The sequence below is a fragment of the Harpia harpyja genome, chromosome 19 (genome assembly GCF_026419915.1).
Source record: "Harpia harpyja isolate bHarHar1 chromosome 19, bHarHar1 primary haplotype, whole genome shotgun sequence".
Taxonomy (NCBI): domain Eukaryota; kingdom Metazoa; phylum Chordata; class Aves; order Accipitriformes; family Accipitridae; genus Harpia; species Harpia harpyja.
The window spans coordinates 18694955-18722050 of NC_068958.1; the positions used below are offsets into that span (position 1 = coordinate 18694955).

Sequence of the window (27096 nt, forward strand, 5' to 3'; positions counted from 1 at the left end):
CGCCTCCTGATTGACTCCCAACTTTCTGCTCCTCCCTTGCATAAACTTTCCCGTCCCTGCGTCTGGCTCCGTGCGCGGACCCGGGAGCCCGCCGCGCTCCCCGCATTCCTGCCGCCCTCCCCGGCCCGGCCCCGGCCCCGGCCCCGGTCCGGTCCCGGTCCCGGTCCCGGTCCGGTCCCGGCACCCGCGGCCGGCCCAGCCCCTCCGGAGCACGGAGCAGGTAAGAGCTCGCCGGGAAGAAACTCCCAACCCCCCTTCCTCCTCCTCCTCCTCCTCCTCCTCCTCTCCTCCTCCTCCTCCTCCTCCGGCGCCTCCTTCCTCCCGGCCCGCAGCCCTCCGGCTGCACCGAGCCCCGGCGGCTGGTGGGGGCCGGTGGGGTCGCCCCCCCCTCCCCGGTAGCCCGGTGCCTCCCCCCCGGGCCTGCCCCCCCCCTCCCCCGACGGCCCCCGAAGGGGGGGCAGCGTGTGGTGGCCACAGACCCGGGCTGTCCCCAAGGTGCCCCCCACCCCCGGCTCCCCAGCCTCCCGCCCCGTCGGGGCTAAGCACCCATACCCCCCCCCCATCTCCCGGGGCCCCTCCGCTGGGTCCCCCCCGCATCCCCGGGGTGCGCGGCGGGCGCGGGCTATAGGGTTACAAAGAGGCCTTGTGTACGGTATAGCCCATACGTCGGGAGCGGGCAGGGCGCGGGCGCCAGGCGTTATATAAAGCGATAAACCGCCCCGGCTGCCTGAAACCCCTCCGGGAAAACGGCACCGGGTCGGGGGGGGGGGGTGGATGTGTGTCTGTGTGTGTGTGTTGTCCCGGGTGGGGTGTGGGGGGCCACGCGCGTGTCACGCTACATGTGTGTCACACGCATGTAGGGGATGACCATACGCTGACTGTATGCTAAACACTTTGTGCCTCGTCATAGGGGCGCATTGCTAACGAGGCAGCAATTAGATGTATAATTTTCAGCAGTGTGTCATCTTTATTATTATTATTATTTTATTTTTACACCCTCCTTGGGTTTGGGGTGGTTGTTTTTGTTTCCCCCTAACCCCCTTGGAAGGAAAATAAGGCCAAGCCCTCGCAGTGCCGCCCGCCTCCGCCCCCCGAAACCGCTCAGGCCCTATGCACTGCGTTTGGCCTGTACCGGCGGAGAAAAAACCCCCCATATTTTGGGGAGAAACCAGCTGGAAATGGTACTGGAGGCCCTGCCAGGGTGGCGGGCACCCTGCAGCCCTCCATCGCTGTTGGGTGGTTGGCACGGGGTGGCGGGGGAAAAGGCGAGGGCAGAAGTTTTGGGGGTTTTTGGTGCTTTGCGGGGAGCCGGGGTGAGACGGGCCGGGCGACCGTCCCACCGGCAAAGCGATAATCTCCGGTGTCAGGCGCGCCGGGGTATTTTGGGCTCCGGCGTCCTCTCTCCCCTCCTATCGCTTTACCCCGCGCGGGTACGTGCGTGCTGTGAGTCAGGGCTTTGGCACTGCCCGGCCACCCTGGGGGGCCCTGCCAGTGGGGCTACCACCCCCCTCCTCCCCGGTTTTGGGGTGCTCATGATGATGGGTGGAAAATTGGGGGTCTGCCAGGCTGGTGACCCCCCCCCGCACCCACCAGCCCTGAAGGCCTCCGTGGCCCCCAAGCCCTTCCCTGCAGCCAGTTTTTGGGGTGGGTCATTTCCCTGTGGGATGGGAGGAAGAGGGTCCCCAAAGCGGATGGGGGGGCGAGGTCTCGCCAAGGTCACCCAACGGCGAAGCCGGGGGAGAAATGGGTGGGGGGGCTGGGACCCCACTGGCGGGGAAGGTGATGGTCACCACGGTGCTGCCCAAATGGCGTTCCCGGCACTTCCCTACCGGAGAGGATGGGCACGAGTGTCCTGTTGGGAAGAGGTGCTGGATTTGGCCCTGTTTGGGTTTGCAGGACTGGTCTTCCCATGGGAAGGGGCTGCGGATGCGTGTGGGGTGAGCAGCCGTCCCCTCCCAGCCGGGTGACACAGGGGGACGTTCCCGTCTCCAGGGGATCTCAGGCACCCAGCTCCCTCCCGGGGGTGGGCACGCAGCTGGCACCACACCGGCTTTTCTAACAAAAATAACCCTTCGAAAGCGGCGGGCTCTTGCTGCCTTGCGTAAGCGGCACCTGGGTATTTCGAGGACCCTTGTCCCGACTGGGGTGACTGTGGCCTCGGGGCTCTGCTTGGAGCAGGGGAATGCTTTGACCGGGACATTTTGGGGGGCAAAGAGGCGCAGAGATGAACCCTCCAGCAGCCATCCCACCTCTAAATATCCCCCTCCTGCAAAGCAAACCCCCCTCCAGCCCCCACGTCCATCAATAAAAGGGACTTGTGTCCATTTCCCATGACATACGGTCGCTATTTGTCACGATACCAGAAACAGCATCTCCTTTTAATTGCCATTTAATCCTCATCTTGCCACCACCGAGCGGGTCAGGAGGCGAGTCCCGGTGGCCCCAGCACTGTGCCGAAGGAAGGAGCCTTCTCCCGGCAGTGTGTGAGCAGGTCGTGGCTCTGGGGAGGTGGGGGTGGCAGTGGTAATCAGCTATAATTAATGTATTAAAAAGCAAGTAACTGCGCATCTCCCGTCAAACACGCGGCGAGCAGGAGGCTGGTGGCAGGTGAGCTCGGTGTCAGGAGTGGGGTGGGCACACAGTGGCTGGAAAGGGGGGAAATGGGCAATTTTTGGCTGTTTGCAGGGAAAAAATATGTTTTCCTGCCTTAGTACCTCTTCTCCTGTCTGTGGGAGTAGAGGATGGAGAGGAAGGGAGGAGAATGGGCTGCAAAGCCCTAATCAAGGGTGCTGCTGGGATTTGCATGGCAAGAGCCATCCTAGGGCTCTCTGTGGGGTTGGGATCCCTCTGTCTGTCAACGGATGGGACGGATGCTGTCCAAAAAATGTCCCATCTCTAGGAGGTCCTCTCTCTTATTAAATCCTTGATGACAATTGCAAGGGGCTGGCGAGGCTGCCATGGTGTTTGCACCACCTCGGGCACTGCTGGTGGATGGGATATAACCAAATACATTTGATTTGGGGAGTTCCAATCCCTGGGAGATTTCCGGGGCGGCCAGGCCATGCTCTGAGCTTCTCAGCCTTGCGTCCGAGGTGTTATTTGGGGTCGGTGCCTGGGCCAGGAGAATGCCGGGGGCCGCGGCGGCCGAGCCCAGGCACCTGCGTGTTGCGGTCGGGGCAGGCACCTGAAGCGCGTGGGCGTTCGCTATTGCCACCGTCACGTGGCGGCTTATGAAATGTTTTTTTGGAGGGAGGGAGGGAAGGTAATGATGGGGTAAGCCGGCGGGGCCGTGCCCCGCGCCAGCCTGCAGCGGGCACACGGCAGGAGCGGCCCCCCCCACCCCCCCCCGCCACGATAGATAACACGCGGCCGGATCCTGCTGCGGGTCTGGACACGCCGCTACAACTCCCGGTGCTTCGGTTTTCCCCGCCTGTGAAATGGGAGCGAGGGGCCCCGGCAAAACCTCCTCGTGGTACCGGATGGCCGCTCGCCTGCCCATGGTGGTGGGGAGCGGGGGGGGTCACACGGTGCTGGGTGCTGTTTTGGGCTCCCCATGCAGCTCGTTGCAGGGTTTCGTGGTGAGCACGCGTGGCTGAGCCCTTCGGAGGTGACAGGCCGTGAACCCCACGGTCTCATCTCTTGGGATGGCAGCTGGTGGCCCTGCGGGGATGATGTTCGCGTAGGGCTCTGTGTTGGCACAGCCGATGGGATCCTGTGGGAGAAAGGTCCAGAGAAACACGAGTGTCCGATTGCACGAAGCATGTCCCATCCCGGCGGCGCAAATCCCGCCGGAGCGTGTCCCCTCACCTGGTCCAAATGGATGCAACACTCCGATGTCCCCAGCGTCCCCCATTACGTGTCATGAGACAGCAGCGGCACCGAAACCCAGCGCACCCACTGCGCACATCACCGCCGCCTTCCAGCTGGGCACTGGGTGTGTCACGAGATGCGCCAGGTCTCAGCTGGCTAAAGGCGACCCGGAGCTCATCCTCGGCCATCGTCTTACGAGCCAGAGGCACAAGAAGGTGACTTCAGCGCACTTCAGGGCTGCGCTTCACCCTGTAAGGAATAATGCCGGGAAATGCTTGCTCGCAGGTGGCTTGCGGCTGGCAAGCGAGATGGGAGCAATGGAGGAGGCTGGTTTATCCCCTTCCCCCTCACCGCCGGAGGGATCGGTACAGACCCGGAGCGTGTGCTGGCAGAGCTCCCCCGGCTGCGGGGGGTGGCCGGGGATGGGACAGCAGAGCTGGAGCTAATTTTAGGAGGTGGGCAGAGCCTCGTGGGAAGCAGCCGGCTGGAGGGATGTGTCGCACCGCAGTGCCTGCGAGCATCGAGAGCGAGCGCTGGGGGTCCCCCGGTCTGAAGATGCTGCCATGGGTTGAGGAGGTGGCCCCGCATCGGCAGCCCGGCTTTCCACCGTGGGCAAGAGCCATGCCACCGCCGATGCCCCGGCTGCTGGAGGGGTGGCGGATTTGGGGACACGCACAAGGGCAATATCCTGGGCGCCTGGACTCCCGGCTTGCGTTACCCAGGGTGCGGTTGAGCCCCGCGCCGCTCCGTGCCTCAGTTTCCCCATGGCCGTCTCGCCGGCGCTCCCCCCCAGCGGGGTGCGGTGGAGGCAGGAGGGCTGGCCGGGCTCGGGGATCCTCGCCTGGGAGCGCCAAGCCTTATTATTTCCCCACGACTGTCTCCTCCTCGCTCCTCGTAAAATTAGATCCAGCTGTTCACAATAGCCACTAACTTCTCTCCGGAAGATGTTCAAAGTTTACAGACGCGGAGCGGCGCGGCGTGCGTGGAGGATGGGCTGCCGTTCCCATGCCAGCTCCTCGCCGCCCGCCCTTCCCCCAGAGGCAGCCAGCTCCTGCTTTTCCCCCCCACCCCCCCCTGGCTTAGGCAATTCGAGTTTTGGAAAAAGCACACCCGCACGCAGGCACGCGAGCCCCCGACCCAAGCGAGCGTCGGGTTTTTATTAGCAGGAAGATCTGGGCGCTTCGCAGTCCAGGAGCAAAGGTCTGGTGCAAGACCCTGCTTTTTCCCCTGCTTTTTCCCCTGCCCAGCTTCTTGCCTGCGTGCTTGGTGGACGAGTTGGGCACAGTGCTCGCTTGGTGCTTGCTTGGTGCTCGCCAGCGCCTGTGCTCATCTATGGCATGAGTTTGGGCTCCGGTTCTCGCATGGGGTGGCCGCTGTATCCCGCTCGCAGCCTTGCCCGGGCGGCATCATGGAGCAGAGGTGTCAGGGTCAGGGTCCGGCTCCGATGTTTGGACATCGGCGTGCTGGGCAGGGGGCTAGCATGGCGTGCTGGGCTCTCCGGCACTCTTGGGCCATACTTCTTACTGGAGCTCCTTCTTTTACCAAGAATACTGCCTTCGTGTATTTTTAGCAACTTTCCTCCCTGAGGATTCCAGAGCAATTTTTCAATCTGCGGGAGCGGGAGTTGCTGTGCCCGTTTCCAGCTCGCAGCTCGGGCAGCGGCGAGAGGTGCTGGGAGAAGGCGATGCTCTGCCACGGGCACCCGGTGCGCTCCTGGCATGCAAGAGGGTTTGCTCGCCAGGCCGGTCTGGGGTGATGGCACACAGTAAAATGGTGCTAAACTGAAATATCCCTTTCTGGGAATAAATCGCCGATGCGGTTTGTGTGAGGCAGTGCGTACGGGCTCATGCATTAAATGCAGGACCTCAGCTTGGTGCTGCCCTGAGCTTCGTGAACTCAGCGCAGGAGGGCAGGGAAGCGTGCCTCCTCGCAGGGGTGACACTGGCCAAGTGACATTGCTGTGTCACGTTTTGCCCCAGACTCTGGCAGCCAGGGACATCTCCGTGTCTCAGCTGGGACGGTAACGCCTGACAGCCCCCCACCGCCTTGTGTCTCGGGTGCCGGGGGGGGGGAATCAGCTCTCGCACCCTCCCACCCCACCGGGTTTTTCCTCCTGGTCGCTCAGCCGGGAGCGCGGTGGTGCTGGCCCCGGGCTCCGGTGGGTGCCACGGCGCGGGCAGCGGGCGCAGCTGCTCCCCGGGCAGGGTTGGGTTTCGCGGGGGTGGAGGCGGCCGGGGGCGGGTGTGAAATGCATTGCAGCCTTCCTCCTCCTCCTCCTCCTCGCCTGGCAGCCGGCGGCCCCTGGAAGACGTTTTCCCTGGCCCTGCTGCAATAGCATAAAATGGGGTCAGCGGCACCCGAAACTCCTCCGTGGAGGCATTTCTTCTCCCAGGAGTGGGTCTGAGGGCTGGCAGGGTACCCGGGATGCCTGGCCCACCCAGGTGGTGGGACACCATCCCACTGCAGGCACAGGGCCCCTGCCCTAACACCAGAGACCCCTGGCTTCCCCTTGGGACAAGCGGTGCTGGGAGTCTCCGGGGACTTGGGACACAGTGGCCACCCTGAGCTCATCTTCAGGGGATGTTCAGTGGGAAACATCCCGGGATGGGTGTATTTTGACGCAGGAACAAAGCAAATTCAATGGTCCCCAGCGAGTGCCATGCCCGGCGCTGGCCATGCCACAGGCCACCGACGCTGGGGGTGTCATGGGATGGCCGTGGCGGTGGCCTGTCCCCGGCAGCAAACTTCAACCCTGTTGTTTCCATCCAGCTCGTTTCATAACGCAGAGAGCAATTAATGCTGCAAAAGCTTTCTATTTATGCGCTGCTGGGTGAAACGCCCCGTCCTGGCTGGGCAGGGCGGCCGTAATTGGGCCAGGGAGGGAAGCTGGGTTACGGTGTCCGTCTGTCCCCTGCCCTCAGGTCTTGAGCCTGGAGGCTTGAGCAGAACCGGCTCAGGTCCTCCAGCAGCCGAAACCCAGCTCTGCTGCCCTACCGGGGCTGGAGGAAGAGGAGGAGATGGAGGAGTTGGTTTGCACGCCCGCGGTTCTGCCGTTAGGAGGGAGCGTCTCGGGCCGTGGCCTGGGGTTTGCCTGATCCTCTCTGTCCTCCCTGCCCAAATTCTTTGGGGGCAAATCGCTCAAGTTTCCTCCTTGTTCGCTCACAGCCCTTTGGGACGAGGGGTCCGAGCATCCCTCAGCCTCGTGCCGCTGAGTGAGGACCAGCCGCATCCTTGCTGGGTGGGGGCTCAGGGCTTTGCTGGGAGCTGGGGGACCCTTTGGCTGTGGGGGTCTGGCTGGAGCTGGGGGGCACGTGCCCGGGGCAGCCCTGGCAGCGCCACGGACCCCAGTGGGATGCTGCCACGTGGCCTCCTGCGGTTTCCCTGCTCCGATTGCTTCCTGAGCCGCCCGCCAAGCCGGAAGGGACAGGAAGCGATAGAGGGGAGGAAATTAGTCGGGCTGTCTCACGGGGAGCCGGCTTGGCGCATGGGGGGCTCTGCCACCGCCCGGGTCCCCAGCCCACGCCGTGGGTCCCTTTGGGGAGAAGGTGGCTGGTCCTCCCCAGCAGGGAGGTGCAAACCTGGGTGGGAGGGAGGAGGGCGGCCGTCTTTCCCTTCCCAAGCCGGGGAATCCCTCACCGCAGCCGGAGAGCTGTTTGGAAGAGGAGCGCGATGTAAACAAACCTCTTTCCACCGCCCTCCCCGCCGAGCTGGGTCTCGCTCGGCCGCTGTCGCCCGCTTCGATGGGTGCTGGTTGTTCCTGGGACGGCCACGTGCCAACCGGGACGATGTCCCTTGTGGGATCGGGGCAGGGTCCGGGGCAGGACATGGGACAGGGCATTCCCAAAGGGTCCCTGGGCGAGCTGCCAGGGATACGGGGTTCCTGCAAAAAGCTCTTGACTATTGCAAGAAAAGTGCTGTAGGGTCGTGCTCAGCCGAGCCGAGAGCGTCCGGGCTCTGTGCGCGGTGCTGGAGTTGGCAGCGGACAGGGCGGCATCTTCCCTGGCATGTCATGACCTTGCTGGGGTCCCCCGTGAACCCCAAGGCTTTCGAGTTTGCTTCGAAGGGCTCTCCGGAGCTGGTGGCTGTGTCGACGGCGCGGGCAGCGTTTCTGCCGGCCCTGTTCCCAGCTGTGTTACGAGTGGGCAGAGGCGGCAGCGGGGACACCGCCGCCAGCCAGAGAAACAAGGAGCGCATTAATGACCCCTGCCCAAAACGAGGAGCACGGTAACGAAGGCCTCTACCTGCCTACAAATTGATGCCTGCTGTCACCCCCCCAACCATGTTGTCGCTGAGCCCCGATGTGCTCAGGGGGGCGCAGGGAGGAGCTGGGGTGCCCGGGAGCCTCGGCTTTGGGGTTTGCTCATTTGGGGTCTTGCAGAGCTTGCTGTGTGGTGGAGCAGCCCCTCTCGGTGTCCCCACTGGAGAGCTGTCCCTGGGGACATCACTGCAGCGGGGCCAGGGTGGCTTCCCAGCCCCCCTCCCGAGCCGGCCGTGGCGGGGGGCTGCACGCTCAGCACCGGGGAGGATGGTGGCTCCTTTCCCCCGTTGCCCCCAGGGGTGCAGGTGCCACCGGTCACGGTGATGGGGAGGGGGTGACGGTGGTCTCTTGCGTCCCCTCCCGCCGGGGCTGGCGTGGGTGGCGGCGCTTTGCCTGTGCTGGTGCGAGGCTGAGCACCGCGCTGTGCCGTGCCTGCCCGGGCTTGTCGGTGAACTTTTATCCTTTTGCCGTGGGGTCTGGGTGCAGGGCGGGAGGGAGGAGGGCTGGATCGCCCCAGGCCCCCCACATGGGAAGGCGGAATGGAGCGGGGATGCAGCTAGACCCCCCCCAACCTTTGCAGTGTCTGCTGGCCTCCCCATTGTCCCCAGCGCCACGGGGGATCATCCTGTGGGGTCCTGGTGCTGCTCCGCCGTGGGTCAGGGGAACCCCGGGTAAGGAGGGGACCTTGGGGCTGCTCTGCCCCACACTTTGTCCCCCCGGATGGTGTCAGCTGGGGACATGCTGTGCTGCAGGCCCCTTTGTGCAACAGATGCCGGTGGCCGTGCCCTGCATCCCCGGTGGTTCAGGGGGATGTTGTGGCAATAGCCAGCCCCCCCCAGTTTGCAAAGGGTGGGAGCGGCAGCCTGGGGGCTGCACCCAGGGAGGGGTGACACCGGAGGGGCAGGGGTGGCCGGGGCCAGCAAGGAGCACGTCAAGAGGCATCGGTCCCTGTGCCGTGACACTGGCCAAGGCAGAGCTGGGTGGCGTGGCGGGGTGCTCGGCCGGGTGGGTGGTGGGGCATCGCCCTGCTGCTTTGGGCAGACCCCGGTTCTTTGCTGTGCACCCCGGTGCAGCTGGGACAGAGGGGTTTGGGGCAGTGTGGGAGCTGCTGGGGCCATGCTTCGTGGTACGTGACGTGGGGCAACGCTTTTGGGGCTGAGCACGCTGGGGAAGAGGAACACACCATTCCCCAAATGGGCGGCATGGGATAGGGATGGCAACAGGGTGCTGCCCCATGCCCAGGGGCTTTGTGGGGGCAGTGGGCACCTCTGCCCACGTCGCAGCCCCACAGCCCTCGGCTCTGAGCAGTGATGCCCCCGTGCTCCCAGCCCTGAGTGCTCTCCCCCATGCTGCCCCGCACGCCCTCAACCCGATCCCTGTCTCGGCTGGTCCCGGCAGCACCCTGCTCCTGACCTCGACACCCGTGCCCGGCCCCAGCGGGGTGCCCACCGCACCACTCTGACCACAGCCGCTGCCGCCAAAATATTTCCTTCCCCCCACCCACCCGAAAACACCCATCTCCCAAGCACCCCTCCCTCTTTGCAACCCTCCGCTTTGCTTTTGCAGGGTTTAAAGAGGCTTCTCCTTGCTTTTCCAGGCTCTCCAGCCCCAAACAGCTCTCGCTCACCAGGCAGCTGCTTGCAGCCCGGCTGCCTGCACAAGCTCCAGGTTTCCCTCGCGTCCCCCACACACGGTGCCGGGGCTGAGCTCTGCGAGCCCGTGGGAACGCCGTCCCCGTCTCCTGGCACAGCCTTGGCCTTGCGGGGAGATAAGGGCTGCCCTGGCGGCATCCTCCCCTGCCTGCTGTGGGCACCCATCCCGCACCCGCTGGGGGGACCTCGCAAGGGTGCAGCCCCCCCCTCCAGCACCCTCGAAAGCCTTGGGCTGGAGCATGGCACCCCACAAAAGCAGGGTGCAGAGGGGTGAGCGAGCTGGGTGCGGGGGCACCCTCCTGGCATGGGTGCCAGCAAGCATCCCTGCTCACGGCGGGGCGAGCATCCCCGCTGCGGATCGATGGTCCTGGGGTCCCCAAGCCCCGCAGAGATGCCTGCATCGTGGGAAGGGGCTTCTCCCCCTGGTCCCCGGGGAGCAGCTGGGAGGCAGGAGTCGGTGACATGTTTTCCGGCAGGTCCGGTCCCCTCCCTGCCCGGAGCAGGTCTGGCCGGCGGTCCCTCCGCAGGCTGTCCAGCCATGCCGGTTTCCTAATTGCTCCTGTTGTTGGTGTTTTGTAAGGGCTGGGTGGAGCGCTCGACCGTGCCTTGCGTCAGCGCGGTGCCTTGCACCCTCCCTCCAGGAAATCCAATGTCTCGGCCTGGCCAAAAGCAGGTTTGGTGGAGGAGGAGCTGCTTCCTCGCACCTTGGCCGAGGCCCCGGCATCACCCTCCCTCCTCTCCTGGCTTCCCCAGAAAGGCTGGGTTGGGGTTTCCCTGCCAGGGGGGCAATGGGGTGGGAGGGGGCTGGGGATGCTGGGAAGGGGGGCTGGAGAGCTTCTGGGGAGCGGGGGAACATGTGTGCCGCAGGCTGGGTGTGCGGGCAGCCGGCACCCTGCCTGCGCGGGCAATGCCCGGCATGGGGACGGTGACCCAGGGTACTGGTCACGCTGTTTGTTCCAGGATCCTGCCTGCAGTGGTGCAGCCAGCCCTATAGATTTGCTTTCAGTCCTATAGATTTGCTTTGAGCCCTATAGCTTCGTCCTTGGCCCTATAGCTTTGCCTTTGGCCCCAAAAGCACCCATCAGTCAGGGAGAGCAGGGGGTCTGGTGGGTCCCTGCAAAGCCACCCCCCCCCCGGCACCAGCTCCTGGGGATTTCCCCTCTTGGGGTGAGCTGATGGCAGCCCCGTGGTGCTGGGGGGTCCTGGGACGCTGCTGGGTCCTGGGACACTGCTGGGTCCCAGGCTGGCACAGGGCTGCGGGGTCCCGGGCCACTGTGGGATCTCAAGGCTGGGGGCTCCTGAGCTGCCACCGTGCAGCTGGGGGGTCCTGGGCTGCCGTGGGGTCCCAGGCCACTGTGGGCTCTGGGGTCACTGCAGGACTGTGGGGTCTTGGGCTGCTGCGGTGCAGCTGGGGGGGGTCTCTGGTTCCCCCATGTCTCGGGGGTCCTGGTCTGCTGGGGGGTCTCGGGCTGCCATGGCGCAGCCGGGGCTCGGCACCCGGCCGAGGCAGCCGCACGCACCATTGTAGCCGCCACACTGGGACGGGGCCCTGCTGCGCTCGCTGGGCTGCAGGGCGGGGGGAAGCGGGGGGGTCCCACCGGGACCGTCCCCACGTGCCACCCTTGCCGTCCCTGCCTGCCGCCTCGTCCCGGTCTCCCGCTGCCCTCCCATCCCCAACACTCCGCTCGCTTTGGACAACCCATCCCTCCTGGGGGCTGCCTCGGTGGAGCACCCCGGCAGCAGGCGCGACCGAGATGCCGCGGGACTCGGGGTGTCGTGGGACTCGGGATGCCGCGGGACTCGGGGTGCCGCAGGCCCGTCCGACACCGCTGCCGCCATCCCTCCCTTGGCCGGCTGGCTCGATCCTACAATCCAGTTCTCCTTATTTGGCCACAGTGCTCGGCAAGAGGGGGAGCGGCAGGCGGGGGGGACGGCGGGCAGGGGCGGGCGGCGGGGACCCGGAGGGGCTGACATCACATCACGACGAGGGAGAGAGAGATGGCGGGGGGGGGGGGGAAGTTTCTTTTTTTATAAAAGAAAAAAAAAAAAAAAAAAAAAAAAGAGGCCTTGCAGCGCGCTTGAGCCAGCGGGCTTCTGCAGTTCCTTTAAAAGGAGATGTCTGCGCCGGAGACCTTTGTACACTCCCAGCTTGTCCGGGAAGCTCGGCGCAGGAGACACCTCTCCGCTCCCACCGCCGGCAGCTGCCGCCAAACATGTTATTGCAAAACACTGCGCCGGGAGCTGGGCAAAGGGAGGAGGAGGAGGAGGAGGGTTGAAGGCTCCTCGGCATCACCCACCGGCCAGGGAGCGCCCGGGGTCCCGGCCGAGCATCCTCGGGGCTGGGGGCCTCTCCCAGTGCCAGGGGTAGGGCTGCCGGAGGGCTCCGGCCACCTGGTTCCCATTAACGGGGTCTGGCTTGGAGCCGCCCAGCGTCTCCCTTCAAATCCCGGCTCTGCCTTTGCCAGGCATGGCGGAACGGGGATTTTGGGGCTGGGGGCGGTTTTGGGGCCGGCTCGCCCGAAGAGGCGGCTGGGTGGCAGCCGGTACTGGTGCGGGGTCGGGGCTCACAGGCTGCGGGGCTGCTGCTGCCCCGTCCCGAGGTGTCACCCGTGGGTGCCGTGTGCCCGAGCAACTCATACGGATAACGCAGCATCCAGGCTGTTTCCTTCCCAAACTTTATTTGAGTGGACCCTGGGTGGTCACTTGTGGCTTGGATTTGGGGGTACTCATGGAAGTCATGGCTCTGCTCCCAAAGAAAGCCTGTTTGTGTCTCTGATGCCTCACACCGGGATGCTGCTCCCAGCCCTGGCTGCAAGTAGGGACAGGGCCAGCACTGGGGACGGACCTGAGACCGTGCTGTCACTGTAGCCCCATACCCCCAACAAGGCTCTCCGGGTCTAACGGGTGTCCCCTGTGTCCCGGCAGGTTGTCGTGTGTCCGTGGGGGCTCGGGGTCGGAGCCCAGAGCAGCCAGCACCATAGCGTCCAACAGCTGGAACGCCAGCGGCAGCCCCGGGGAGGGGCGGGAAGATGGCCAGGACGGCATGGACAAGAGTCTGGACAATGATGCCGAGGGGGTGTGGAGTCCGGACATCGAGCAGAGCTTCCAGGAGGCGCTGGCGATCTACCCTCCCTGCGGCCGGCGGAAAATCATCCTCTCGGATGAGGGCAAGATGTACGGTGAGTGATGGGGGCAGGATGGGGCGGCTGGGGGTGAAGCAAAACCTCCTGCCCCAAACACACCGGGCCATCGCCCTTGAGCACCCCGCAACCCCGAAAGCAGCTTCCCCGGGTGCATCCCGGAGCTGGACCGGGGAGGTGGCAGTGACCCACGTCCCCTCCCTCTGCGCTGGCTCTCCCTCCCGCTCCCTCCCTCTCTCGGCCCTGCCGGACCAACTGGTTTGGTGAAGCCGTCAGGCAGGGAGCGGGTGCGGGCAGGGAGCGGGTGCGGGCAGGGAGCGGGCGCAGGACTGCGGGGCCAGTGCCAGCCCTCCGGCTCCCGTGCGCCTCCGCGTCGCTCCCCAAACCTTCCCCAACCGGACCTGGTGGCGGAGAGCGCCCGGTGGCGAGGGCTACCCGCCCACCCCAAGCCACCAGCAACCCGGCTCAGCTTTCGGTGACTTTGTTGGCAGCAGCGGGGCTGGTCGGCCCCACTGGTGCAATGAGTTTGGGGCGGGTCTCAGCCTAGTTCCTCGTATGTCCCGAAACACCTCTGTCTTGGTGCCTCTCTGCAACCAGGGGGAAGAAGATGAGGATGGGTGATGCAGGCAGGGGGTGATGCTGGTGCAGGGCGCATGGTGCCACCAAAGAATGGTGGAAGGTGCCATGGTACCCTCATCCCTGCCAGGGTAGGGGCTGGTCCCTCCTCCTCTCCACCTCCCATGATGTCACCCCCAGGGCAGGTGACCTCAGAGCTGGGGACAGGTTGCCATGTTACTGTCACCCCGCGGTGACGAAGGGACCAAGGCCAGCACCTCCATCCTCAGCCTCCAAAATACACCCGCCCGGGATGCTGCCGTCACCCACAACGGCTCACCCGCTGCTGGCACAGAGGGGCAAAGGGGACGAGGCTTTGCGGTGAGCACCGTGCCACTGTCCCCGTCCCCACGCCAACTCCCCATGCCACCCTGCTTGCCAGGGCCCCCAGTGCGGGGCGTCGGGCCTGGCGTCTGTGGGGGGAGCACAGGGCTTCCCAAGCGGGTGCATTTTTTGGATTTCTCCGGGAATAGCTGAAGTGCCGCCGGGAGCCTGGCCCTCCGCAGCACGCCGAGCCCCGACCGGTTTTTCCAGCCTTTCGGAGACATCTGGCAGCTGCTTAAAGAGGCAGCGGGCCCCGCCGGCCGCCTTTCATCTCCCCCCACTCTCTCCAGCACCTCCCCACCGGGACCCCCGGGACCCCCGGCCAGCGGTGCTGAGCTTACCAGGATCCCCAGGGCCACTGGTGGCAGAGGCGATGCCGGCATCTGACATAAAGGTGTGCCGGTGCTGCTGCTCACCAACAACACCCCTTTTTTTGGGGGTCCCGTGGGATGCCCATGACCATGCCAGCCGGTGCCCCACTGATGCCAATGGTGTGGGGGTGGCGAAGCAGGTGGGAGCTGGGGGGGGCCAGGCCGGGCACGCTGGCCCTCGCTCTCCCTCACTGCCCGCTGGGTTATTTTTAACCCAGCCCGTCCAACTGGTTCACGTGGTGGTGTCAGGGGAGAGGAATTTGGGGAATGTGGTAATTTGGAGGAGGACGTGCCCTCTCGGAGGGAATGGCACAGCCCCGGGTGAATCACGGGGGACAGGGACGGGGCGCACGGGCACCGGGACAGCTGCGGGGGGAGGCTGCGAGGGTGCAGCCCAGGGCGGTGGCGGGGACGTGGTGCGAGGCAGGATGGGTGCAGGAGATGCTTGGCACTGGGTGCTGGGCACTGGGTGCTGAGCTGGCACTGCCCCACTGGGGTGCATGAAGGCACCCGCATTTATTTCCCATATTTCTTTCCCACGGGCTAGGTATGGGACTCAGGAGCGGGATGTGCAAAGGGGGATGCTGTGGTGCTCGGTGAAGGCGTACCCCCAAATTGGGGCTCGGCACTGGCGTCCCCTCCACCCGCACCCCTTGGCAGCGCCCTGCTGCGGGCATCATCTCACCTGGGCTTAAAGGACACACTCGGGGTCCTGGCCCTCGTTAAGCACTAATGAGGCCGGTGAGCCGGGAGCCGTGCTCAGTGCTTCGGGGTGGCACCGGGGTGCTGTGCTGGCCATGCAAGGGGTGCTCCCATTTCCAGGACCCCCGCCGGACCCAGCCGCCCACCCATCAGCTCCTGCCCGGCGCGGGCACCCCAAGGCGCAGCCGTCCCTGCGCGGCACCTGGCCCTGTCTGTCCCCATGTGTCCCCCCCCTCCAGGAGGGCCCAGTTGCTCCAGGGCTGGGAGGGGGCCGGTTGGGGTGGAAGAGGTGGGGGGGTGGTGTGTGTGTGTGTATTTTTTTTTTTTTAAAGGGATTTTTTTTTTTTTTTTAAAGCCAAAACCCGCTCCAAGGGCATTTCGACAAGTTCCAACCGCGACCATCTGGTCCATTAAAATAAATCTGGCGTGCCTGGCCGCCCCCGTGTGCGGGGGGCGCGGCGGCGGGGGGGCCGGGGCCAGGGCCGGGAGAAGAAAGCTCCCAGCTGCTCTGACGTTTGAACGTAGATTGGCCACAGCTGGCCCCTAAAATGTGGCGCAAAAGCAACTTCTGCTTCGAATTAGACCCAGGACGTTAGGAAATACTGGTGGAAAGGCCAGCACGGCTTGCAAAAGGGAAGCGGGGTGCCAGGGGGGGCACCCCAGGACCCCTGTGGGAAGGGCTGCGGGGAGTGGGTTGATGGGCTCCCCCGGGGGTGCTCCAGCTGGGCTGGCTTTTGGGGGGGGGGCTGTGGTTGCCTGTGTTTGGGGACACCGCCGTGGCGGGGGGTCCCTGGTGGCTGTCACCCCCCCTCCGACCCTCCTGTATCTGGGGGTTGCCAAAGCCGCTGGGGTGGGGGGGCCGCAAGGTGGGTCCCACTGGGCTGGGGGGGGGGGGGGGCTGGCCACCCCCATGTCCCCTCAGGCCACCCCGATGTCCCCTCGGGCCGGACAGCTGTCGTGGCAGCGCCATCTCCTGGCAGTGCCTTCCTCATTAAGGACCGGCCTCATTAAGGACCGGCCTCGTTAAGGACCAGCATCATCGGGCCGGGCTGGGCAGGACGGGCTGGGGGCCGGAGGTGCCTTTCGGGGCTGCTGGCCCTGGCCCCCCCGTTTCCCCGGGGCTGACCCCTTGGCTCTGCCGGCAGGTCGTAACGAACTGATAGCCCGGTACATCAAGCTGCGGACGGGGAAGACACGGACGAGGAAGCAGGTGAGGCCATCGCTCTGCTTGTTCTCTTGGGAAAGCTTAGGGGGGGTGGGAGGGGGGTGCCAGGTAAGCCTGGGGGAGAGCGGGTGTCCGGCTGCGTCGCCCGTCCTCCGTGTCCCCTCCTGGAGCCACCGTCGCTGCCAGCAGGACCCTCATCCTCCGTGAGGAGCTTTGTCTGTGAGCACAAACACCCTCGGGCTGGTCTGTCCCAGCCTCATCTGGGGATGCCCTGAAATTTGGGGTGCGGGGGCAGGCAGCACCCAGCCTCCCCTGCCTGGCTGGGGTCACCTTGCGGGTGGCAGGAGCCCTTGAAATCTCCATCCAAGCCGTGTGTGCATCTGTGTGCAACTGCACGCATCTTTTTGCTGCTCCACCTGGATCTGGAGACCGTTCCCACCTCTGCCCCTTGCCAGGCTTTACGCCGCTTGTGCCGGACGCCACGGTGAGGGCACCCCCAAAGCCCCCAGGCTGAGAGCAAGGCATCCCCATCCCGGCCGGGGACAGGCTGCGGTGCTGGTCCTGGGGGGCCTGGAGGTACCACAGAGCCCTTGCCCCGACCTCGCTGCCTTGCAAGGTTGGATGCTGGGGCAGGCAGCGCGCAGGCAGGGATGCTGGCAGGGCAGGGAGCACGCAGTGGTCCTCCTTTGCCTGCACGTTTTGTGGGCAGGGTCGCATCCGTCCCAGCTGCGAGTCCTCGCTGCACCCTTGTGCCAGAGACCAGACCTGTCTGAGGACTGAACTGCCACAGCCCTCGATGGGACATGTCCATTTGTCACAGGTCTGGTGGCTCTTCCCTCCCCTCCGTGGTGGCCTCCAGCCGGGATCCATGCCGCCTGTCCTGGCAGAGCCGGTGGCCCAGGATTCTGGGGAGTGGGTGCATCTCCCATCGCAGGGGGACGGATGGGTTTGGGACATGGGGACACTTACGCTGGGACTGGCCCATGCCACGAGTCCCTGTGAGGGAGGGACGCTGGTCCCCAGACACTGGGGGGGACATCCCTCTAGGATTGATGCTGGAGGAAGAGGGACCAGGGTCTGGCCACTGTCCTTGTGTTCAGACCAGCGCTGAGCAGCTCTTTATTTCTGGCTTTAAAGCCTTAACTGGACCCCCTGGGCCCACCCTTCGTGGAGGGAAGGATGTGGTGCTGCGCAAAAGCGATGCTCCAGGGGGACTCGGGAAAGGCTCAGGGGAGAGTGCGTGGGGCATTGTCCCCTCTGTGCAGTCGTGTCCTGGACAGCCTGGTGTCCCTTCTTGGACAGCCTGGCACTGGTGGGAGAAGGATCTTGCTGAAATCAGCCCCAATGCCCGGTGGGTGCAGGGACTCCCACCCTGCCTGGGGCTTGGGGCAGGCACCCAAGCCATGCTGCGCCTTTCCTGTCTGTGCATCAGCCCCTTTTCTTTGGATCCTGCTCTTATAGGGGTCTGGACACACAACCCCCCCCCCCCTCACCTTTCCCACCTGCAAGATCAGCAGGAGCCCTGGGGGAATGAGCCAGTCCCTCCTGGATCTCCCTTGGGACTGGCAGTGCTGCTGCAGCCCCACCTGGGGTAACCCAGGGGCACCCCCAAACCAGCCGGGCCATATCCTCAGCGTTGTGTGCAAGCAGCAGCTCATTGCGCTCGCAGGGGCTGGGGGGTTCTCTCTGTCTGGGAAGCCCCAAGAGATGGTAAATGTGGACCCCACAACCGCAGCAGCTTCACTCCGAGGAGCTTCACCCCAACCGGGGGTGGGGGCACAAACCAGCATCAATCAGCACAGCACCGGGGTGTCCCCCCCCATTTTTCCTCCCTCCAGCTCGCGGTGGGCGCAGGACCCTCAGCATCTCCAGGAGCATCACCCCGGCAGCCCCACACGCTCCCCCTCCTCCTTCTCCGCGCTCCCTTCCCCGGGGACAGCATCCCACCTTGCGGGGGGAACATATCTTCACGCTCTCTGTATTTTCCTTTCCGAACGGCGTGGCGGGCGCTAGGTGTCCAGCCACATACAGGTTCTAGCTCGGAAGAAGGTGCGGGAGTACCAGGTTGGCATCAAGGTACGTTGGTGCCCTTGCCCAGGTGTCCGCGGCGGTGTCTCTGTGAGCATGGGCAGCCCCTTTCCTTCCTCCTCCTTTCCTCTGGTTGACGGCTCTGCTGTTCCCCCTCTCCTTCTGCTCTCTCTCTGCAGGTCTCTAGCCACTTGCAGGTTCTTGCCCGACGGAAATCTCGTGAGATTCAGTCCAAGCTGAAGGTACGCGTTCCGCCCCCGCCCCGCCTGGCCTGCCTGCCTGCTGACGACTAACGCACTCGGCTCTGCGGTGTGCTGCTTGCTTTCTTTTATACCTCTCTTTTTTTGGTGGTTTTTTTTTCCTTCCCTCTCCCTCGGCTCCTGGGACCGGATGATTTTTAGTGGCATTGTTGTGGGATGCCCAGAGAGAAGTGCAAGGGAGGGGGGTCCAGCTGTGGGAACACCAGAGCCCTTTCCTCTCCCCCAGGAGGGTGAATTTGGATGTCAGATCCTCTCCTTTCACCCGGGCAAGGACTCCCCCATGGAGAAATGGGGGTTTAAACCCTCCTCCAGTGATACACAAGGGCTGCCTCCTCTTTTGGGCCATCAGGGGTTCTCCCAGGAGGGGAAGGACCCCCCAGAGCAGCCAGCGAGGCAAAGTGAGGTTCAAGCAAGGGGTACAAAGGGCCTCCCCCACAAGCTGAGACCTGGCCCTGCTCGTGACAGGTGCTGGTGGGATGTGGGCAGAAGCAGGGGGGGTCCTGGGGGTCCCTGCAGGCTGTCAGCCCAGTGGCTTGTACATGTATGGCCCAGGTGGCACGTCAGGGATATATGGGTGGCAGCGGGTCCGGATGGGGCCATGCTGTTGGGGAGGGGGCATGACGGTGCCAGGGCAGACCATGGTTCCAGGGGCCAAGGGAGCCGAGCGAGGAAAAACTGGATCATCCTCTCTTCTCTGGTCGGCTTTTCTTTCCTTTCTTCCTCCTAACTGGAGCCCGACTAACCCTTCCGTAACCGTGGCGGTGGTGGGGAGGGTGATGATGGGGGGGTATGGGCAGGACTGGGGGCATCGCCAAAGGACCGAGCCCTGCTCGGGTTGGACCCAGACGGTGCAAGGTGGGGGACAGAGCGGTCCCCACTGCACGACTGCCTGTTGGGGACAGCCAGCTCCCGGCTGGGCTGCGCAGCCCGGGATGCTCCTGGGTTATAATCCCTGCGCTGTCACACCGGGGAGCAGGATCCAGGGGGGAACTGCTGCCTTGGCGAGGGTGTGGGAGCCCAGAAAACCTTTCAGCCCCGCTGCCGTGACCTCAAGGTTCCAAAAGCATCGCCAGCTCCCCACGTCCCAGTTGCCCCATTCTGGGTGCTGTGTCCAAGCCTCCGGCACTGAAGCTGGCAGCAGGGGCCACCCATCAGAGCTGGTGCTGGCATTTTGGTCCCCAAAGATTTAAGGACCTCTGGCTCATGCTGGCTGGGAGCCCACCAAGCCGTGCCCTCCAAAGCCCTTCAGCAGGGACCCTGGTGCCCTATAAGTGGGGTGCCAGGAGGGCTCCCACACCCCGGCGGGTTTGGTCTGCTGGGAGAAGCCGGGAGAGGGCACCTGAAACTATTTTGGGAGGCTCCTCTGGGCTTGTATGTCTTTTAAACCCAGCTCCCAGCCCCAAGAGGTGCAGCCAGGGAGGGGGTGGCAGCAGGGTCAGCAACAGCAGAAGCCTTTGCACAAAATAAATAAATAAATAAAATAAAATAGGCTTTCCTTGCCACACAGCGCAGTGCAAGGGGGAATCAGAGGCAGGAATGACCCCAGGGGTCCAAGGATGGAGGCCGGCGTCCATGGCTGTGCTCTCCATCCCTGGCCACGTTGCCTGCAGGAATCCAGTAGGGAACAGCGGGGGCAGAGATCCCCTGAAGTGATATGCTGTGGATGCAGAACATCCCTTCCCAGCCATACTTGGAGGCAAAGCCCGGCTCAGGCAGTGCTCTGCCCTCACCCAGCGCTTGTCCTGTTGAATGGAAACTCCCTTCCGTGAGCAATATATATATTTTTAAGTTGCAGTCATGTGCGTGTTAGTGCTGCCTGACATGTGGCTGCATGCCCCCACTCCTGCCCTGCTCCAGGTGAAAATAAATGAAGCAATTGATCCCTGAGAAAGGTTCAGAGGGAAAACAGAGGGTGTGCAGTGGGACCAGCACACCCGTGTCCTGGCGATGCGGCTGGAGGAGCAGCCCGGCCCCAGGGCAAGACCTCAGAGCCCTCTGCTACTGCCCGGTGCTGCTGTGACCTCCGGAGCAAAAGGGAGAAGGAAAAATAATTGGTCTTCTATATAAATGCACACATGGCATAGGGGGGTTGTGCCCAGGGTCTTCCTTGTGGTGCCTATCGGGGAGTTGGTGCCAACATCCCCGGGCAGCCGGGTGCAGGTGCCCTTTGCCGGGCAGGGCAGGACCCGGGCGGCTCTTCCTCTCCGTGCCCTGGTTGCAAGTGTTGAGGGCTGCTGAGGAGGTTGTAAAGGATATTAAAGGCTGTAAAGGATATTAAAAAGCCAACAGAGGCACAGGCCTGGCTTGCCACAGCAACCCCCTAAAATAGCAGGGGGGCTTTGGCATCCTGTTCCCAACAGGATTAAGCCCAGGCATTGGTGCCCACCATGTGCATCCCCCAGTGACCAGCTGGGTCGAGGGTTTGCTCCCCAAATCAGGCTGTGGTGACGAGCTGGGGTGGGGGATACACAGCTTGGGGGGTGCACACAGTGCCCGCAGGCTCCCATGATGCTCTAACATTTTTTTTTCCTTTCTTTTGCGGACAGGCCATGAACTTGGTAAGTTGAGCTTGAGTTTGTGATGCCATCTGTTCCCCATTGCCTTTTGCCCCCTTCTGTGGAGGGGCTAAACCCTTTGCGTCCCCGGGGGAGCGGGGACACCTGCCAGACCCAGCAGCTCTTGCCCAGGTGACATTTGCAAGCTTCAAGCATTAATTAACATGGGTGCATTTAAGGGTGGGGGGGGCATCCTCCTGCCCTGGTCCCTTGGCCAGGCTGCACGACCAGCTCCGAGCTCTGCAAAGCCTGCCGGGCACACTTGGATTTGGAGGGGGGGTCTCAGTCTGCCCCTGTAACCCTTATCTCCCTCCTGTCCCCTCTGTCTCCCCCCCCAGGACCAGGTCTCGAAGGATAAGGCTCTGCAGAGCATGGCTTCCATGTCCTCCGCGCAGATTGTGTCGGCCAGCGTCCTGCAGAACAAGCTCAGCCCCCCCCCCTCCTCTTCCTCAGGCCGTCTTCTCTGCTGCCCCCAGGGTGAGGACAGCCCCCCCCCCCCCCATATGGGGACATGCTAGGGTGTGGGGGGGGACACGGATCCCCATGTACAAGCCTCCCAGGGATGGGAGGGATGTTCGATGGCCCCTTGGTTGTGGTGGCAATGCAAGGAGGGGGTTTGGGGGCTCCCCGTGATTTGCAGTAGGTGGGGAGGGGAATCTGGGGGGGTTCAGAAGCTGCTGACTCTTCCCTGTGCTGTTCCCCCAGTTTTGGAGTGGGCCTATCCCAGGACAGCCTGGACCCTCTCAGGAGTAAGTACAAGACCCCTTCGCTGCCCGGTGCTGGGCAGGACCCCCCCTTGGTGAGGGGCTGGGGCGATCCGGGCTTCGTTAACCTAACGATGCTCTTTGTTTTCCAGCATTAAACCGTTTGCACAACCAGCTTACCCCATCCAGCCACCCATGCCTCCATCACTAGCCAGTAAGTGCTGTCCTTGCCCCCTTGCAGGGGACCCTGCACCCCTGCTAGCTCCTGTTTGTCCCTGTCCCATGCCACCTTCCCACCCACAGTGCCACCAACCTGCGGTCCCGTCCCCAGCCCTGCTGGGGGAAAAGCCTCAGTTTAAACCTGGTGAAAAGCTCCACGGTGAGCGGGACCCTACTGCTCCCGGCTGCGTCCCCCCCCGTCCCTTTCCACCCAGGAGCGGGACCGGCACATCCCATATTTTGGCCGCCCCATGGGAAAACCCTCATGCTGGGAGATACGGGAGGTGGGGGGGGATGCGATAAGGACAGCAGAGCCATGGCAGTGCAGGGAGGGGGGGGGCTCGCCCCAGCTCATGGCTGCCCCCCCACCCCAGGTTACGAGCCCTTGGCTCCGCTCCCGCCAGCCGCCTCGGCCGTGCCCGTCTGGCAGGACCGCACCATCGCCTCCGCCAAGCTCCGGCTCCTCGAGTACTCCGCCTTCATGGAGGTGCCGCGGGACGCCGAAACGGTAATGGTCCCCTCCGTGTCCCCACCACCCGGGTGGGATGGTGCCCATCCCTGTGCTTGGTGGCATCTTGCTTTCATCTGACCTCTCTTTTTTTTTTTTTATTTCTCCCCTGCCCCGGTCCTTACAGTACAGCAAACACCTCTTCGTGCACATCGGCCAGACGAACCCCTCGTACAGCGATCCGCTGCTGGAGGCCGTGGACATCCGCCAGATCTATGACAAGTTCCCTGAGAAGAAAGGTGGCCTCAAGGAGCTCTATGAGCGTGGGCCCCAGAACTCCTTCTTCCTCGTCAAATTTTGGGTACGATGCTGGGAGGATGAGGATGGGGAGGGTTGTCCTTGAGCCATGGACTCCTTGCAGGTTGGGCACCCCGCCGGTGAAGCAGGACCACCCTGAGTAACTCCATATGCCGGTGTCCCCTGTCCCCATTGAGAACTGGGTGTGATGGCACCTAACAGGACCCTCTCCCTCCTCTCATCTCTCCAGGCGGATCTGAACAGCACGATCCAGGATGGGCCGGGGACTTTCTATGGTGTCAGCAGCCAGTACAGCAGTGCAGAGAACATGACCATCACGGTCTCCACCAAGGTGTGCTCCTTTGGGAAGCAGGTCGTGGAGAAGGTGGAGGTGAGTCCCATGCCCTACTGCATCGGGAAGGGGTGGGAATCGGGTCCACACGGGTCCCGGGATAAAGAAAGCCCCAGAGCTGGGTGTAGGACACATGAATGCATGCCCGTCCATGGGTGGAGCGGAGAGGACATCTCCACCATGTCCCATTTGGCCACCACCCACCCGTGCCCACGTCCCCTGCGGTTTTTCGGCTCCCACGGGATGGCTGCTCACCCCGGCTGTCCCCCGCAGACGGAGTACGCGCGGCTGGAGAACGGCCGGTTCGTCTACCGCATCCACCGGTCTCCCATGTGCGAGTACATGATCAACTTCATCCACAAACTCAAGCACCTCCCGGAGAAGTACATGATGAACAGCGTCCTGGAGAATTTCACCATCCTGCAGGTACCTTCCCTCCTTTTCCAGGGAGCATTTTCCCACCAGGAGCGTGGAGCCCACACTTGCATCGACCCTGCCATCCCTGCTGTGTGCTGCCCAGCCCCGGGCCGTCCAGCCTTGGCAGTGCAAATACACTGGCTGTGCCTGAGCCTGTGCGAGTCTCCCAAATAACGGGTAGTAATTTTTTGGTGGTGCAATTAAATCGGCTGTGCCTAAGCCCATGCGACCCCCCCCTTCAAAACTGGGTAGTAAATTTTTGCTAGTGTAATTAAATTGGCTGTGCTTGAACCTGTGCAACCTCCCAAATAACAGGTAGCGATTTTTTCGTGGTGCAATTAAAATGGCCTTGCCTGAGCCCATGCAACCCTTCAAAAATTGGGCAGCACATTTTTGGTGGTGCAATTAAAGTGGCTGTGCCTGAGCTCATGCAACCCCCTCAAAAATTGGGTAGTAAGTCTTGATGGTGCAGTTAAAGTGCCTGTGTCTGAGCCCATGCAACCCCCTGAATTACAGGGAGCAAATCTTGATGGTGCAAATAAAGTGGCTGTACCTGAGCCCGTGCAACCCCCCGAATAACAGCGTCTCCCCATGGGCGCAGCCCCCTCCTAACGCGCTCTCTGCTCTGCCGCAGGTTGTTACGAACAGGGATACCCAGGAAACCTTGCTCTGCATAGCCTTCGTTTTCGAGGTCTCCACCAGCGAGCACGGCGCCCAGCACCACGTGTACAAGTTGGTCAAGGACTAGGGGCCCTCGGGGACGGGCAGGGGCACGAGGGGTGCGCAGGGGAGGGAGGGGGCCGTGCAGAAAAGCCGCCCGTGCCCGTTGCCTCGTGAGAAGTCATTTGAAGAGAGGAGGAGGAGGAGGAGGAAGAAAAACAATAGCCAAAAAAGACTGACTTGCGATCGCAGATGTTTTCTACTTAGGAACAGTTTCTTTTTTTTTTTTAAATAAATAAAAAAAAAAAAAAAGAAGAATGGGAAAGGAAGCGTAGGGAGAAAGGAAACCTGCGTCCGGCACTGGATGGGGAGAGACCGGCCCTTCGGTGTCGCCGATGAAGGCCGGGATCGTGCCGTGCCACCGCCAGCAGCGGGACATCGGTGCGGAGGACGACCCCTCCCTTCGCTCCCCCACCTCGCTCAGATGCGGTCCTGGTCCCGAGCAGAGAGGAGCAAGCGCGGACGGGCTGGAGGACGCGGCGTTGTGCCACATCTGGTCCAAAACCGATTGGCATGGCAGCGGCCACGTCATCGGTACTGCCTGGCAGAGCCCGGGTGGCGGTGGGGACGTGGGGACAGACGTGCCAAGGTGGGAGCAGGTAGGAGAAGGGCAGGGCAGGGCGGTGGAGGGGGATGCTGCCGCCTCTCCGGGAACCGGCACCCGGGATGCTCCTTCTCCGTGCCCAGCCGGGGCACCGGGAGCCGGTGGCGCTGAAGGCGGGAGGGCATCGACGATGCAAACCATTTTTTTATGGCTCTTTTTTTTTTTCCTTTTTTTTAAATTGAAGTGCTTTTTAATACTTTTTAAAAAGACACCGTGCTTGTAATCAGGATTATGCCCCTCTGTGGTGTCCGGGACCTGCTCTCCTGCCACCCCTGCACCGTGCCGGTGTCCGGAGGAGGTGACGCAGCTGAGTTTGCTGGGTCAGAGCCATGCAGCAAAACTGCTGGGCACGGGGAGCTGGTTTCTGCAGGGAAGGCTTGGGGGGGTGTCTTCATTTCTCGGGGGTTGCTGCAGACCGGAGGCTGGTTTTTATGTGGCAGTGGGATCCCCTGAGCTCTGCATGTGCTTTCAGGAATTGCACTTGGGGGTGGCTCAGGCTAAACATACCCCCCCCCACCCCGTGGTTGCTTGCTGAGGAGTAACGAGGAGAGCAGTGAGGGTGGATTTGTCTGATTTACTTTGCGTATGTACATTTTCCACCTTTTTTTTCTTTTTTTTTCACCTTTTTTGCCTTTTTTCTGTGTTGACTATTCTGGTTTCAGCTGCTCCCTGCAGCCGCTCTGGCCGGCTCGCTTGCATCCCGCGGGAAGCGGCTGGGGAGGCGGCTCGTGCAGGGAGAAGCACATTGTGCAATGCAGGGCCAGGCTGCAGGTGGGCAGAGTTTGGGACAGAGAGGACAAAGAGGGGACAGAGGACAGGAGGGATGCTAGGACAGGGGGCTGGGTCTGCCTGGAGATATTTTTGTGGCTGCAGCCCAAAATAAGCCAAGGCAACATGCCTGGTCCTGAGGCTGTGGCTGCAAGGGCAGAGTCTGGGGAGAGCATCCCCGGGGTGCAGGGGGGACACACAGAGGGACAGAGGTCAGATTTTTGCAGCGGTGGCATGGAGCAGGGTGGCAGGGGGCTGGCAGGGGGATGGGGAGCCCAAGATGGGCAAGTCTGGCCGGGTTTCTCGTGCCGGTGGGAGAGTGAAGGCAGTGGGAGTTGCAGAGCTGGGTGCTGCGGGAGGGCAGGAGTGGTTTGAGGGGTGCTGGAGCCCGGGATGCAGGGGGGGTTAGGCTCGATGCTGCTGGGTGCGGAGGAGTAGGAACAGCCCCAGGGCTGAGGAAAGGGCCTTGGCTGCCATCGTGATGCCATGTGTCCTGCGAGGTGCGGGGACTTCAACCTCTCGCTGCTGGGAGAAGCCACCAATCCTCGCGGGATGGGGCAGAGCCACCCCGGCCCCGTGCCCGGGCGAGGACTCGGTGGTGGGGCTGGATGGAGGTGGCTGCAGTGAGCAGGGGTGGTCGGAGCAGGGGGGAAAGAGAGAGGGAAAAATCCAGGGAAAGGCACCAGCATCCCATCCCAGGGCTGTGCTGGGGCCGCCCGGCCGAGTTCTCATATGTAGCATGTTTGTTTGTTGTTTCGTGGTTCTTTTTCTTTCTTCCGTTTCACTCACTGATCTAAATCTCTGGGAATGAAAACTCAAAACTTCCCCACCATAAAACACAGGCGTGCCCTGCTCCCGGCCCCGCCAGGGGACAAAGCTCTTCTTTAACTGGACCGGTTTGTGCCTCCATCCCTCCCTCCATCCCTGCATCCCTCCACCCCACCTGCACCGAGTCCCGGGGTGCCCACCCGCACCCCACGCACACGCTGCCTGGTGGCCCCAGCGGCCCTGGCCGGGGTTTAGCCACGATCCCAGAGACACTTTCTCAACCCCCCCCAAGCCCCTCTGTTCTCCTCCAGTGTATTTATGAATTTCACATGAAGTACTGTTTTATTTTTTTAAAGACTTTGTAAAGCTTACCAGGGTTACAATCACCATTTTTAGAGCTGTGTCAGTCCACAATGTTAAAAATCCATTTTTTTATGTATTATATTTTTTGTGTATTTTTTTTTTAATCCAGCTGTGATGGGTTGTATCATATATTTGTTGTGTTTACTGTATCTGTCCAACTTCAAAGAGAGGAGACTGTGGAGCTCCGAGAAAACTACGGTCTGCTGAAAAAAACATTAAAATTATTTGTTCATGGGTTGGCTCAAGCGGTTCTGAAGTTCCTATTTTTTTATTTCTTGTGGGTTTCTTTGGTGGCCAGGACTACAGGGGCTGCTACGGCCCATGAAACTCCTTGGCTGGGTTATGCTTCTCCCAGGACCGCAGCTCTGGGCAGCCAGATGCCACGTCCAGCAGTATTTTGCTGTGGTTTGTATCACCGGTGATGGGTTTGCTTGGGAAAGGTGACTGCTGGGTTAGCCTACCCCACGGCAAACGCTTCCCTGCACCTCCCCACAGCATCACTGGGTTCAGGGACACATATTTTAGGGGTCGCACCCTTGCCCAGGCCTCAGGTGAT

General features: G+C 62.9%; 1 protein-coding gene across 1 annotated transcript; it reads left to right on the forward strand.

Annotated features, from left to right (window-relative positions):
• TEAD3 (TEA domain transcription factor 3) lies at window positions 1-26785 on the forward strand. Its single transcript, XM_052815408.1, is given in 15 exon segments — window positions 1-220; window positions 12646-12899; window positions 16018-16082; window positions 18051-18113; window positions 18245-18307; window positions 20872-20883; window positions 21219-21311; window positions 21313-21357; window positions 21586-21629; window positions 21737-21798; window positions 22178-22311; window positions 22439-22612; window positions 22799-22939; window positions 23174-23326; window positions 23952-26785. Coding segments are annotated over 14 exon segments (1299 nt in total). The 5' UTR covers window positions 1-220; window positions 12646-12763; the 3' UTR covers window positions 24066-26785.
• The last annotated feature ends 311 nt before the right edge of the window (window positions 26786-27096 follow it).